Below are 15,531 nucleotides of genomic sequence, written 5' to 3'. Positions count from 1 at the left end.
CCGTCTCCACCCCGTCCGCAATCTCGGAGATTGGATTTTCAGGTATGAATGACCCTTCCGCCGTCCAGCTGATCGGTGGAACACACTAAGCTTCCATTAATTTCGAGCTGTGCCCGTGCTACATCTGGATCCGCCCCTATAAATTATCTCGTTTCGTCGGCGACGAACCCCAGCCAGCATGCTTGCCTGGGCTGCTCTGAGTTATATCCCACCCCGTTTGTCGCGGAATTGTTTGCTGGCCGCCTTGTAGCACTTGGTTTTGCAAATTCCTTTGGGGATTCAACTGAACCCCCATGCTCCAGGCTAGGTAGCTCCCTGTCTCGGATCGAACGAGCTTGCTTGCGCGCACAGGCAAGCTCGCAAAGCCCGCTGATTGCGTGTCGTAGCATGACTCGCGGATCACTGGTCTGCAGTGAGGGCGCCACCTGCCACCAACCTTTATATGTTGTAGTACATGTGTGTGTGCCCTCTTTGTGGATAGCGTGCCGAAGGAATCTGAATTGAGTCTTGAGTGGGATTGGAAAGTGAAGTGGCTTTGGTATTGATTCTGCTTTCTCGTGATGTAAATCCTCTTTATGAATCAGGCTTGCACGCCTGTTGGATTTGATGGATGGGGATTATCGTATCGTGTTCACACTAGATAACTTGTTAAGTAGATTACTTCCGCAATGCCCATTTAGGAGCATGACAGTAAGTCTGTGACTATGATACACTTTCCTGTGGCTCGCATGACTGCTGTTTGGGCTCTTCTTGCCGTGGCCTCTGTTTGTTTATGGTCCATTTCTCAGCTCGACGCGAAGAATGGTTTGTCGTCATGATGTACCAGCACAGGTTGTGGACCATGTAAAGAGTGATATGCCCAACCCACTTGGTAATAAAGCTCACACTTTATCCCTAAAAAAGGTGTGTTTGCAACCATGGCCTCAAGAACCATGCCATACATTTTTTTTCTTATGCTCGTGGCATCTTAACAAATTGATTTCATGGAACCCACTGGCCTTTTGTGGCCAACATAGCTATAAAGTTTTGAATGGCGATTCATTGTGAAATTTTTTGGAGGCTGCCCTGAGGTGGTAATCCCAGGCATCCTTAATGTTTGTGAATTGCGGGAACAGGGTTACGGTGATTACATGGTGTTGCCTTCTATTTATTTACTCTAGTGCTGCAGCTTCAGGAGAATGTGTGATCATTTTAGCAACATATTCTGTAGGTGTCATTTCAGAATAGTACTATGTTTCTTGCTAATGGGTTCCTAAGATACTGCTAGTATTTGGCCAACATTTTACACTATTAGTGTGGTGTAGCACGAGTGAGATAAAATTGAATGTTAGACACTGTCTTCAATGTTTTAGTGATGCTGGTTGTGTTTCTTGTATCTTGTTGATCACCATAGGTTTATTTAGAATATTGAAGTTTTAAACCCATGCTTTAATTTCTGTGTTCTGATTTATCAGCAGTTAGACATTGTTAGTTACCTTTTTTTCTTTGCTTCATGGTAGTTCTCTCTACAAATTATTTATGTATATGTGATTTTTTGACATGGACATGCAGTGCCAAGACCGTGCCACTTAGTTGGGTGTCCTACAATGGAGTTTGAGAGTCTAAGAGAAGCCTTTGACCGAGTTGTTGAAAAACGTGTGTTATCTTCTACAAAAGTTCAGGAAGTTATTGATCAGATAGTGGATGAAGTTAAGCAGGTAATATCCAAGATGCAGATGATGGATACAGATTCCATGGACAGTTGTGACCATTCATCCATGCTTGCAGAATTGAAGGCCAAGCTGAACGAAATGGTGCCATTGAACCAACTCGAAGGCTGTCAAAAGGAAATGAATGTTGCACTGAGCAAATATCTCAAGGTTCTCGAGAAGTCTTTTACTACAGATATATCAAAGGCATATAGAAATGTGGATTTTGAGGCCAGCACAGTAAACAACATAATAGCGAATCATTTCTATCGCCAGGGCCTCTTTGATCTTGGAGACTGCTTTGTCCATGAGTGCGGTGAATCAGATGAGACTTGCCTGAAATTGCCATTTCAGGAGATGTATGGAATACTTGAAGCGATGAAAGCAAGAAACCTTGAGCCTGCGCTCAATTGGGCTGCCAAGAACCATGATCAGCTGTTACAGAATAGCTCAATGCTCGAGTTGAAGCTCCATTCTCTTCAGTTTGTTGAGATACTCACCAAAGGAAGCAGAGATGTTGCTTTACAATATGCGAGGACTCACTTGGTGCCCTTTGCCTCCTTGCACAAGGCAGAGATCCAGAAGCTAATGGCTTGCCTGATCTGGGCTGACGGCTTGAACAGTCCCCATATGCCGAGTTTGTCTCATCGACGCATTGGGAGAAGCTAGCCGAGGAGCTAATCCACCAGTTCTGCAGCCTCTTAGGTCAGTCTAGCAATAGCCCACTGAGCGTAGCTATATCAGCTGGTTTTCAAGGGCTGCCAACCTTGTTGAAGCTAACAACGGTAATGGCTGCCAAGAAGCAGGAGTGGCAGACCATGAAACAGCTTCCAGTCCCCATAGACATCGGACCAGAGTTCCAGTACCACTCAGTCTTCGTATGCCCGGTGCTCAGGGAGCAGTCGAGTGACGAGAACCCTCCGATGCTGATGCCCTGTGGACATGCCGTATCAAAGCAGTCGATCATGAAGCTATCAAAGAGCAGCTCCAGACCTTTCAAGTGCCCTTACTGCCCCTCGGAGGCGGTAGCTTCGCAGTGCAAGCAGCTTCATTTCTAGATGTTTCACTTTTTCCAGATCAAATTCTGTTTATACAAGCCCTTCCTTCGTGTTTCTGTTTCACCCATACAATAACTTTGCCTGTATTATAACCTTGTATCTTTATTTAAACCTGGATGTTCATCTGTACAGTAGCAAATTCCAGTGTGTTAAAAATATCTCTTGGTACAAAATACGAAAATAAGTTTCACTACTGGCTTAGTCTGTCGTTCGAGTCCTGTATGCTCATGATATATTGGTGATGAAGTCATGTAGGATGGTAAATTTGCTACACCTTTTTTTGCCAGATTGTGCTTAGTCATGTACTTCCTCCGAAAAGAAATATAAGAGCGTTTAGATCACTACGCGACAGAGGGAGTAATAAACACAAAATAATTGTCGTTGAAATCATGTTAATCATGTATGCAAGACAAATTAGATGGAGTATTAGACACGGGCTGTTTTTAATCTTGAGGCTTGAGTGGGGTATGTTTTGTGAGCATGAACTTCGTTAACAAGGAAACCATGAGTGCAAAGTTTCATAAAATCACATTTTAAAGTTTAAAAAAAATATGAATTTTTTTTCCAAACATACAGAGACATGTCTGTAAAATTTCATGAGAAAATACATTATTTACGAGCTACACAAAAAAGTGAAAATCTTTGGTTTTTATATAGTGAACAGTACACACTGTTCAGAATCACCAATTTGTCTTTTTTGTGTAGCTCGCTAATGTATTTCATCATGAAAATTTGCACACATGAGGTATACGTCCGTATGGTACTGTGGATACTTTTGAATCACTGAAACTTGTAGCCCGAGCACCAAAAGGCGAAAGTTCCCAAATAACCGATAGTATATAAGGTTTGGAATTTCGTACAAAATCATGGACCTAATACACAGATGAATCATGTGAAAAACTGCCAAATTCCAACTCGATTCTAAGATATTCTAGCTAGCTAGCTACGGAACTACCACTGCATTTTCCCCCTAGTAACAGAACGCTTTCTTCCTCCTGGACCTGAACACCTTCCGTGACAAAAGTGCTACGTAGTCTAGTAGAGATAACGAGGCGATGATGCAGCTGACAGGAGCTCGCCGGTGCTGGTGCTTGTCAGGAATAGAGTCCCACTATACTGAATTTAGGCATGAACTAGTGAAATTCAGACAAGATCAAGGCGAATTTAGCTAGGGTTTTCATTGCAGAACGAAAGGGAAAGTAGTAGCACGCCACTGGCGACTAGGGTTTACACCCAATAATTCTATTACATGCCTTAGAAAGAGGGGAATGGGTGGCTTTATAGCCATTACACGACTGAAAAGAAGAACAGAAAGCTAGCGGAGCACATGGCTTGTCGGAAAAGCTACAGGACACCCTCTTGACCGTTTGATCGATAATGAACGCTTGGAGATCGCTACAGCTGGCGAACCGGTACGGAGGCAGCTGAGCCGTTAGATTGATGATCGACGGACCAAAACACTTCTGGCACGCTGGAAACAGGGGATGATCAAGGCTGGGCCTGACAATACCCCCCGGTTGAGCTCGTGCTTGCCCTCAAGCACGAAAAGAAGGAAAAACTTTCTGAATGAAAGCCGAATCCTCCCATGTTGCCTCTTCCACGGGCAGATTCACCCATTTCACCAACCATCTGACCACGGGAATGCTGATCTTGCCTTGAGGACGAGGAATGAGTGTCCTTTCCAGTATTGCTTCCGGTTCCACCTTAATAATACCATCAGGACCCACAAGTGGGAGGTGACGAGAGGGCACAGCAGTAGGGCCAATATGCTTCTTCAATTGGCTGACATGGAAGGTGTTGTGCAGCATACAGCCCTCTGGTAACAGTAGCTTGTATGCATGATGACCAATTCTCTCCAACACTCTAAAGGGGCCATAAAATTTGGAGTGAAGCTTCAGATGCCTGTGTAAACTCAGTGAAGTATGCCTGTACGGCTGTAGCTTGAGATAAACCATGTCTCCCACAGAGAATTCCCTTTCCTTTCTCTTCTTATCAGCATAATACTTCATCCTCTCTTGAGCTTTCAGGAGATTATGTTTAATTACCTCCAATGCCACTTCCCTGTCCTGAAGCAAGTTATCACTATCTTCACAAATAGAATCTGGCAGAGCTGATTTTGCCACCATTGGGGGTGGGAAGCCATAGAGGGCTTGGAATGGTGTCATTTGCAAAGCAGTGTGGAATGAAGTGTTGTACCACCACTCAGCTAAAGCTAGCCAACTATGCCATTTCCTCGGTTGCTGAAAACACATGCATCTCAAATAATTCTCAAGACACTGGTTCACCCTTTCAGTCTGGCCATCAGATTGGGGATGGTAACTAGTGCTCATGTGCAACTTGATCTTCAGTGATTTGAATAGCTGCTGCCACAAGTGACTAGTAAAGATCGGGTCCCTGTCACTTACTATGACCAAGGGCATGCCATGCAATTTAAAGATATTATCAGGGAAAGCTCTAGCCACTGTTTGCACTGTTATAGGGTGCTGCATAGCTACAAAATGAGAATATTTTGTAAACCTATCAACCACCACCATAATTAAATTCTTGTGCTCAGAAGTTGGCAATCCCTCCACAAAATCCATGCTTATGTGGGCCCAAGCAAAGTCGGGTACAGGCAAGGGTTCTAGGAGGCCAGGGTAAGGAGAGTGTTCTGCTTTGTTCAACTGGCAGACAGGGCAAGCCTTAACAAAAGCAATAACATCCTGTTTCATTCCTTGCCAATGAAATACCAATTTCACCCTATGGTATGTAGCTCTCTCCCCTGAGTGACCACCTAACTCAGAATTGTGAAAAGTCTTAAGAATACCCTACCTTAAGGATGTAGCTGTTCCCACAACCACTTTGTTGTTAAATCTCATGATGCCATTTTTGTAAGAGTAAGCAGTAGTGCTAGGAGCAGCTACAGTACATTTAGCAATCAGTTCCTGTACTCTGCTATCCTGACTATAGCTCTTTACCACTTCTTGTACCCAAGTTGGAGTAGCAGCACTAGCAGTGAGAGCAGATACCACATACTTCACTCTTGAAAGAGCATCAGCAACTCGGTTCTCCTTCCCTTTCTTATATTCAACAGTGAAATTGTATTCTAACAACTTCAACAGTAATTTGTGTTGAATTCCTTCAGTGATCTTCTGCTCCTGAATGTATTTCAGACTTTCTTGGTCAGTTCTAATGACCAGTGCAGTTGCCAAGAAATAGTGCCTCCATTTCTTCATTGCTTCAATTATGGCAAGGGCCTCTTTATCATAAGTGGACATAGCGGCTGCCTTAGGACTAATACTCTTGATGAAATAAGAAATGGGCCTCCCTTCCTGCATCAGCACAGCTCCTAGACCATAGCCACAAGCATCAGCTTCTAGTATAAAGGGCTTAGTGAAATCAGGTAGTGCCAGTACAGGTGCATTAGTCAGCTTCTGTTTCAGAGCTATGAAGGCTTCTGTTTGCTTATCATTCCAAGAGAAAGAATCCTTCTTTAAGCAATCAAAGAGAGGCCTACAAATTATGCCATACCCTTGAATAAATCTCCTGTAGTAGCCACTTAACCCCAATAAACTTCTCAGTTCAGTGACAGTAGTGGGAGTGGGCCACTCCTGGATAGCTCTGATTTTTGAAGGGTCAGTAGACACTCCCTCTGAGTTAATTATGTGGCCCAAATACTCAACTTCCTGTTGGCCAAAAGAACACTTCTCCATTCTAGCATATAACTTGTTAGCTTGCAGAATATCAAATACTTTTGCCAGGTGAACTTTGTGCTCTTCCAAAGAAAAACTGAACACTAATATATCATCAAAGAACACCACTACAAACTTCAAGAGACCAAACAATAAATTCATTAATGCTTGAAAAGAAGGAGGCCCATTAGTAAGTCCAAAGGACATTACTAAATACTCAAACAAGCCCATATGAGTGGAAAATGTTGTTTTATAAATATCCTCCTCAGCCATTCTGATCTGGTGATACCCATTTCTCAGATCAAATTTAGAGAAATACTTAGCTCCTTTTAGTTGATCCAACAAATCCTCAATTACTGGTATTGGATATTTGTTTTTTACAGTGATTGCATTCAGTTTTCTGTAATCTGTGCACAGCCTCCAGGACCCATCTTTTTTCTTGACCAACAACACTGGGGACGAAAAGGGACTGGTACTAGGCCTTATTATGCCCTTTTTCAACAATTCCAATATGATTTTCTCCAAAATTTCCTTCTGATGATGAGGAACTCTATAAGGCCTCTGATTAACCACTTTAGCTCCTTCAATTAGTGGAATTCTGTGGTCACAAGGTCTGCTAGGTGGCAGTCCCTGAGGTTCTTGAAAGACTTGTGCATAATCTTCCAATAAAGGCAACAACTCTGAAGGAATTTCCTGGGCTGCAGCTACTACTTCACACCCAGAAGAAGTAAACAGAAAGAAACCACAGACAGCTTGCTCCATTAACTTATCAGGATTTTCAGTAGCTTCTGTTATATCAGCCAGTGGTATGGTCTCATCCACAAAAGAAATAAACTGGCCACTCTTTGTTGAGACTCTCATTTCTATTTTAATGAAATCCATTTGAATGGGACTGTACTTTTTCAACCAATCCACCCCTAATATCATATCATATCCTTTTAATTTTAAGACTCTAAAGGCATCAGAAAACTTGTGGCCCTGAATTTCATAAGGGCAGTCCTTAACTGTAAATTCACTCCACAACACTCCTCCACTTGCAACCACCACTTTTATCTTGGGATTAGGAGCAGTTGGAACAGGCAATTAAGCAGCCATCTCAGGAGAAACAAATGTAGAGGTGCTACCACTGCCTACTAGTGCAGTAGCAGTGGTGTTGCCCACCTTCACTGTTAGAATAAAAGTGTTTTTAGCAGCTCCAATGCCCATGGCAGCATGCATTGACACCTGCAACACTGTGTCCTCAGGAAGGGGTTCAGAATTCTCCAAGTCAGGATCCTCAAAGTCAGTCACATAAATTGTTTCCACATTGTCACTGCCCTGAGCCTGCAATGCCTGAATTTGTGCTTTCTGACTCATCTTACAGACCTGTCTATGGCCAGGCACCCATGGTTCTCTACACTTGTAGCAGACCTGATTTTGCTTAGCCTGTTGAATCACATTATTTCTATTAGGAACTGTAGATGTGGGTGCTTGCTTGGGTTGTTCAAATAGGACCTGTCTTCTTGGTTGAGGAACATATAGTCTGGTTTGCACAACCATATTGGGGGACTAGGATTTTTCCATTCTCCTAGCATACCATACTGCAGTTTGCATGTCCTTGGGTCTGAAATATTCCACATGGCTCTTAATATATGTGCTCAGCCCTGACACAAAACTAGAAACATAATAATCATCTGGAATTGCAGGATTTTCCCTTCTCATAACATTCATTAGCTGTTCAAATTGCTCTACATAAGCAGAGACTGTAGTTGTCTGCTGAACTGCATGAAAGGAGCTCACAATGTCACAAGCTGAATCCAGAGAAAACCTGTCAGACAGGCATGAGCAGAACTTATGCCATGGAACATTACTAGAGGCATATCCAGTACCCCTCCACCACTGAATTGCCGGACCCTTGAGATAAGAAATGGCCACTTCAGTCCTATGCTCAATTGGAGTTCTTGCAGCAGCAAAATATTGCTCCAAATTCTGAATCCATGATTCAGGATCTTGTCCCTCAAACTCAGAGATGTTTAATTTAGCAGGCTTGACAGTAAGAACATTCCTTTTTCTGTAATAATGCTCAGCCCCATCATCTTCTTGCACTTCCTCTGATTGAACTATATCTCTCTGAAAGTGTTCTTTTTCCTTGTTATGTCCATAGTTTGGATGTCTGTAAGGAACTTTAGGAGTCCCATCCATGTTCAGTTCCCTACCTGCTTGATCACGCAAAACAGTTGTACCAATTGGCAAAGGTGCTCCTTTTTCAGGCATTGCCATAGAAGGAGGAGTAGGTGCTTGCAGTTGCTTTGGTCGACCTGGAGCCACTCGTGGAGAATTGACCTGGTTGTCCTTCATTTGCACACTGCCCTGTCCTTCCATACCCTCCTCTTGAGCTGGCTCAGACTCTAATAACAAGCGTCGGAAGTTGTCTTGGATCTTATCAAAATTCTTCTGCATCGTAGCAAAATTCCTGTTAACTATCGCCTGGAACTGTTGGAACTCCTTGCGATCCTCCTCTCGGTCCCGCTGCAGTGTCTTGATGTCCAACTCGAGGGATTCGAGCTGCAATTCTGCGATGGACCCTGAATCAGCATGGCCCGTCATGATTACACCGTCTGCAATCACCACCATAGAGGGTTGGGCGGGTGGGATTGCTTGTCACGCCGCCTACGCCGCCGCCTGCGCCCGCCTCTGCTGGTACACGATCAGATCACAGGAGCTGGAATTTTACCGCCGGAGAATTACTCCCGGGCAACCAGACTGTTCCTCCAACTGCACCCGAACGCTGCCACTCCGGCCGCCGCCTGCTGCCTCCGCCGTCCGATCAGAGCTCGAAGAGAGATTTTACAGTAGAAGCCAACCTCTACGCTGCCCCAATCACCTACCGCCGCCGAGGAAAGACTGGCCTCTGATACCAATTGTCAGGAACAGAGTCCCACTATACTGAATTTAGGCACGAACTAGTGAAATTCAGACAGGATCAAGGCGAATTTAGCTAGGGTTTTCATTGCAGAACGAAGGGGAAAGTAGTAGCACGTCACTGGCGGCTAGGATTTACACCCAATAATTCTATTACATGCCTTAGAAAGAGGGGAATGGGTGGCTTTATAGCCATTACACGACTGAAAAGAAGAACAGAAAGCTAGCGGAGCACATGGCTTGTCGGAAAAGCTACATGACACCCTCTTGACCGTTTGATCGATAATGAACGCTTGGAGATCGCTATAGCTGGCGAATCGGTACGAAGGCAGGTGAGCCGTTAGATTGACGATCGACGGACCAAAACACTTCTGGCACGCTGGAAACAGGGGATGATCAAGGCTGGGCCTGACATGGTGCTGGCGCTGGCGTTGGCGTTGGAGCGATGGAGCGCCTCGGCTTGCCAATGCGCCGCCGTGTAGTTGCTCTCCAGACTGGTGAAGTTGTCGCCGACGTCCATGCCCATGGCCATGGGGTACCCGTACCCAGATGGTAGTGTGCTCACGTAGTCGCCGCCGGCGGCGACCTTGCCGGAGTAGTGCTCAGGCGCCAGAGTGCCGTCGGCGAAGCACACCTCGTCGGTGTGCCACATGGTAAGATCAGGCCAGTTGTAACCAGCGTTGCCGAAGCCCGGCGCGAGCATCTTGTCGCCGCCGCCGACTGAGTAGTTGTAGCCAGCATTGGCGAAGCCCGGCGCGAGCATCCCATCGCCGCAGCCCGAGTGGTTGTAGCCAGCATTGCCGAGGCCAAGCGAGAGCATCCCGTCGCCGCCGCCCAAGTAGTTGTAGTCAGCGTTGCCGAGGCCTGGCGCGAGCATCTTGTCGCTGCCGCGCGAGTAGTTGTAGCCAGCATTGGCGAGGCCCAGCGCGAGCATCCCGTCGTCGCCGTCGCCCGAGAAGTTGCCGCCGGCGCATTGGAAGCCGTTGCATCCTGGTTGCATCTGGAAGCCATGGTCCCGTGGGAATTGCTCGAGTAGGCCGTCGTTGTTCCCGCCGTGGTACGGCACCATCTGCAGCTGCTGCAAGCCCTCGGCGTCGGCCATGTCCACGGGGTCGCCCACGGTCCAGGACACGCCGCCGTCGTGCCAGAAGTGCTGCGGCATGACGGCGACGTCGGAAGAGTCCGGCGCGACCTGCTCACCGAGTGGGCCGTGGCCGTGGCCGTGGTCAGCAGGCACGCCCAGCGCCTCCATCCTGTCTCCCGTGGCCCGCAGCGCCGCGTCGATGGCCCGGAGCAGCGCCCGCGCGTCGTCCAGCGTCATGTCGTTGAGCGCCTCGTCCCAGTCCGGGAGCGCGGCGGGGCAGCCGTGGCGCGCCCTGGCGAGCTTGGCCCTCCGCTTGCCCAGCTCCGCCTCGAGGTAGTCCCGGTGCGTGTGCCCCGCGCGGGCCTCCGGCGGGACGGCGCGGCGGTACCTCTCGAGCACGCCCTCCTCCGACTCCCACACGAGCGGCGGAGCCCCGGCGCCGGTGCAGACGAGCGCGACTGGGACCGCGCAGAGCGTGGCGAGCTTCTCCGCCTGCTTCTTGAGCGCATTGGCCCTATTGGCGTGCGCCTTGGCACGCTCCCGCGCGTTCTCCATGAGCCTCATGGGGCGCGCCATGGTCGGCTGCGGCGCGCGTGCGTGCTCTGCTCTGCTTCCCTCCTCTGCTCCTCCGGTGAGATCAGACGCCCTTGGCTTGGCTTGGCTTGGCTAGCTCCTTGCCGCTCTCCGGCGAGGCGGCTGGAATATATATAGGTGCGCGACGCGGATTCTCCCGGACGCGGCGGCTGCCCGCCATGATTGCTATACCTAGAAGCTAGGCGGGAGTAGGCACTAGGCTTATTAAGCCCCGTAATCTGGCATTAGCAGTCCAGCTTAGCTCCAAACAAATGCTGCTGCTGGCTGTTGGCAGCGGATTAAAACGTCAGGCGCGATTGTGATTAGCCAGAAAAGGCAGGTGCTTGCAGCGTAGGGCGGCAAGCCGTTTCGATCCCGGTGGGGGTGGGATTTGGTGAATCCGGTTTGTACCTTGGCGCAATTAATGCGGCATCGTTGAGGAGGGTTTCCGGCTCCGGCACGGCGAGCGCCGGCGCTGGGTTTTCTATACAACGGCTTCCCCGTCGATTTTCATTAAAAAAAAACTGCCACAATCTATATCTATATCTATTAGTAAAAGGGTCCATGTGTTATAACGGGATTTTTTCCCCATAAATTTCAATGGACATGATTAAATTTTGCCCCATCACCGAGATACACTATCACTCTCATTTTCATTGAGATCTTCATTTAAATAATAATTGTATATATTTTGCAAAAAGAAGAAGATAACACAAATATATCATCTTCGAGAAATCACGAGAGACAACAGGTGTCCCAACACTAATACAAAATACCCACAGGAAAAAGAAGATACAATGCAGTCTTGGGAGAGAGCTTAAAGCAAAACAACCAACACCAGTTGCTAATCATCACCGTCGTTGAGACTAACAACAACGAAAATGCTAAAAACCACCAAATCCTGAAATCTTCATATATTATTGAGAGCCTAAAATCTTGAGGGTCGTACATTCATCCACAAAAACTAAGAAAATAGATGAATAAGAAATTGATGTTTAATTTGTATAAGTTACCAAATGCCAATTCGTGATTACAAAATTCTTTTTGACTTTGTTTTCACATCAGCCCTATAAAGCCTAAAAGATTACCAAATGTTCATAAATTCAAAAAATGCTCATGTTTTCAGAAAATGTTTCGAAATGTCAAGTTTTGTTCAATTTTTTTAAAAAAATTAATGCTTTTATAAAGTGTTTGGAATTTTCAAAAAAATATTGTATTTCAAAAAAGTATTCCTTTTCAAAAAGCGGAAATTAAAAAAAATCAGAAATATAAAAATATTCGAATGTTTCAAAAGTTGTTTAGAATGTCAAAAAAAATTCCCCCTTCCAAAAAATGGCCTCGTTTACAAAATTTTGTTCAGGAATTTTTTCCACTTTTCAGAATTTGTTCACAAATGAAAGAAAATGTTCCCTTTTAAAATTTATTCACAAATTGAAGCGTTGTTCACATTTTGGAAAAAATATCATGTTTGTCAAAAAAATATTACTTAAAAGAATTATTATGAATTCCAAGAAATGTAAAAAAACATATAATATTCTGGTCTACCTCTGCAGTTAATTCTTCAAAATTCACACAGGTATATAGTCACAAATGCTCACAAGATCTACTGTTTAACTACCTGCCTCCGTGAGCAATTGGTTGTATTCATGTGTAGCACAAGAAATTTTTAGGATTTTTTTCCCAACCGTTTTGCACGGTTGCTACTCCGTGTGCCGGCCCAGGTGGGGGGATTCCGAAACGTATATCTAGCCGCTACTGTGTAGATCAACCTAGGTGGGGGGGGGGGGTGTTCCTTGTCTAAAATGTAATTTTTTTTTTCAACCGCTACTGCGTGGGGGTTTCCTATTTGGCACGTAGGTCGTTTCCTAGCAACCTAATATGTATCCTCTCCTGCATTCGATCCTATTTTGGGCCAGCCTATTTTCGGATTTCTTCCACACCAGTTCTGGGAAGAATCTAGAACCTTCCCTGAACCGGGTTTTTGACTTCTTCATTTTTCTTTTCTGTTTTCTGTTTTTATTCTTTTTTGTTCCTTTTCTTTATTGTGAACATTTTCTTGAAATTGTGATTTTTTAAATCATGAAGATATTTTGAAACTCATAAACATATTTGAAATCATGAACCTTTTCAAATTCCTAAACATTTCTATAAATTTTTGAACACATTCTAAAATCATGAACATTTTATAATATTTGCAAATATCTTTTATTATTGTGAATATTTTTTAATCGGGAACATTTCTATAATGTATGAACATCTTTTTGGAGATTGGTGGAACAATTTTTAAAATTCATGAACTTTTTTTATTTAATGAACATTTTTTTAAAATCTTGATCATTTTCTGAATCAACGAACATTAAAAAATCAATAGATTAGTTTGCAATTCATGACCATTTTTTGAATTTTTAGGATATTTTTCAAATTCATGAACATTTTTTGAATTGGCGGACATTTTGTTCAATTTCATTAATATTTTTAATCATGAACCTTTGACACCCGTTAACGCCTGGGCTTGACCGCGGTTCCCGACCGGCCGTTGACGTCCGTTAACGGCGTGCCTTCACTGCTGCCAGCCGTCAAGTGATCAGCCACGCCAAAACGCGCTCAGAAAATGACTCAGTGTTTTTTGCGCCTGTCAAATTTTTGGTTCAGTGCAAACTGTCATGAAACGTAAAGCGGTGGTTTTCCACTAATCGTGACACGAATGTGATGGTCCTGTGGATTTAACTCACCCAACTACATTGCACTCCCTTTTCTTTCCATAATCAATTATTTGAAGCAAACATGTGGGTACAGTTACATAGCCTGAAGATTGTTTGCATTCTTTTGGAGATTTAGATTTCTCAGATTTTCATTATTTGATCAATCAATCCATGTCGATCTCATTCACATGGTTTGTAGAATGCACCTTTCTGCATTTACCCTGTTTGGTTAAATGCCTAGCAGGTGATAAGAGGAAGAGGATGATCAGGAAAGCATGGAGTTGAGCGAATGAGTACAAGAAGAAAGGCCGTTAAAAAAATAAGTACTGATACATCTTCAATGTATGTATAATTTTTGATTGCTTCATGCTATATTATCTACTGTTTTGGACATTATTGGGCTTTATTATCCACTTTTATATTATTTTCGAGACTAACCTATTAACCGGAGGTCCAGCCCAGAATTGTTGTTTTTTGACTGTTTTAGGGTTTCGAAGAAAAGGAATATCAAACGGAATGAAACCTTCGGGAACGTGATTTTCTCAACGAATAAGACCCGGGAGATTTGGACCCTACATCAAGAAAGAAACGAGGAGTCCACGAGGTAGGGGGGCGCGCCCTCCACCCTCGTGGGCCTCCTATTGCTCCACCAACGTACTCCTTCCTCCTATATATATCCACGTACCCCCAAACGATCAGAAACGGAGCCAAAACCCTAATTCCACCGCCGTAACTTTCTGTATCCACAAGATCCCATCTTGGGGCCTGTTCCGGAGCTCCGCTGGAGGGGGCATCGATCACGGAGGGCTCCTACATCAACACCATAGCCCCTTCGATGAAGTGTGAGTAGTTCACCTCAGACCTACGGGTCCATAGTTAGTAGCTAGATGGTTTCTTCTCTCTTTTTGGATCTCAATACAATGTTCTCCCCCTCTCTTGTGGAGAACTATTCGATGTAATCTTCTTTTTGCGGTGTGTTTGTTGAGACCGATGAATTGTAGGTTTATGATCAAGTCTATCTATGAACAATATTTGAATCTTCTCTGAATTCTTTTATGTATGATTGGTTATCTTTGCAAGTCTCTTCGAATTATCAGTTTGGTTTGGCCTACTAGATTGATCTTTCTTGCAATAGGAGAAGTGCTTAGTTTTGGGTTCAATCTTGTGGTGTCCTTTCCCAGTGACAGTAGGGGCAGCAAGGCACGTACTGTATTGTTGCCATCGAGGATAACAAGATGGGGTTTTCTTCATATTGCATGAGTCTATCCCTCTACATCATGTCATCTTGCTTAAGGCGTTACTCTGTTTTTAACTTAATACTCTCACTACAAAAAAAGACACATCCGTGACATTTTGGGCCGAACGAATTTTTTTCTGTCATACATATGACACTTCTATGACAATAATTGTGACAAAACCCGGTATCATCATAGATGTGGTGGGCTCCTACTTCTATGACAAAAAATCATGACAAAAAATGGGCTTTTCGTCCTGGGCGGGCCGGAGACGCAGCTGCATGACATTCTTTGGGCCGTCCATGACGGAAAAAACCGTGGTAGAAGCGAGGGGGAGGAAATTTTCGGGGAGTTCCCAGTTACGGTGGGAGGTCGGGGGCCGAGCGATGCACATTTCTCTCATACACGTACGCGCGTGTGTGCGAGGCGTTGGCTCTAACTGAACCCGAGCGAGGCGTTGGGCTCTAACTGAACCCGAGCGATTGCACTGCAGGTTACGCGTTACTGAACCCGAGCGGTCGATCGATGGCTGTTAACTAAACCTGATCGAGCGATTCCTTCGCTACTGCTGCTAACTGAAGCCGATCGATGCTGCCTCTGGGATGAACAGTGAGCATTG

General features: G+C 45.0%; 1 protein-coding gene and 1 pseudogene across 1 annotated transcript; one reads left to right on the top strand and one right to left on the bottom strand.

The window, feature by feature from the left end:
* Positions 1-6: 6 nt before the first annotated feature.
* On the top strand, positions 7-2,944 carry LOC119329759 (annotated as a pseudogene).
* An 837-nt stretch (positions 2,945-3,781) lies between these two features.
* LOC119328650 lies at positions 3,782-10,978 on the bottom strand. Its single transcript, XM_037601628.1, has 2 exons — positions 9,732-10,978; positions 3,782-3,836 (listed from the first exon to the last, which is right to left on the bottom strand). Exons 1-2 carry the CDS (start codon positions 10,976-10,978, stop codon positions 3,782-3,784), a joined length of 1,302 nt encoding a protein of 433 aa, XP_037457525.1.
* Positions 10,979-15,531: the final 4,553 nt, after the last annotated feature.

The sequence above is a fragment of the Triticum dicoccoides genome, chromosome 7A, assembly GCF_002162155.2.
Source record: "Triticum dicoccoides isolate Atlit2015 ecotype Zavitan chromosome 7A, WEW_v2.0, whole genome shotgun sequence".
In the NCBI taxonomy this organism is placed as follows: Eukaryota; Viridiplantae; Streptophyta; class Magnoliopsida; order Poales; family Poaceae; genus Triticum; species Triticum dicoccoides.
Note: the sequence above shows the minus strand (reverse complement) of the source record. Positions and strands in the feature narration are given on the sequence as shown.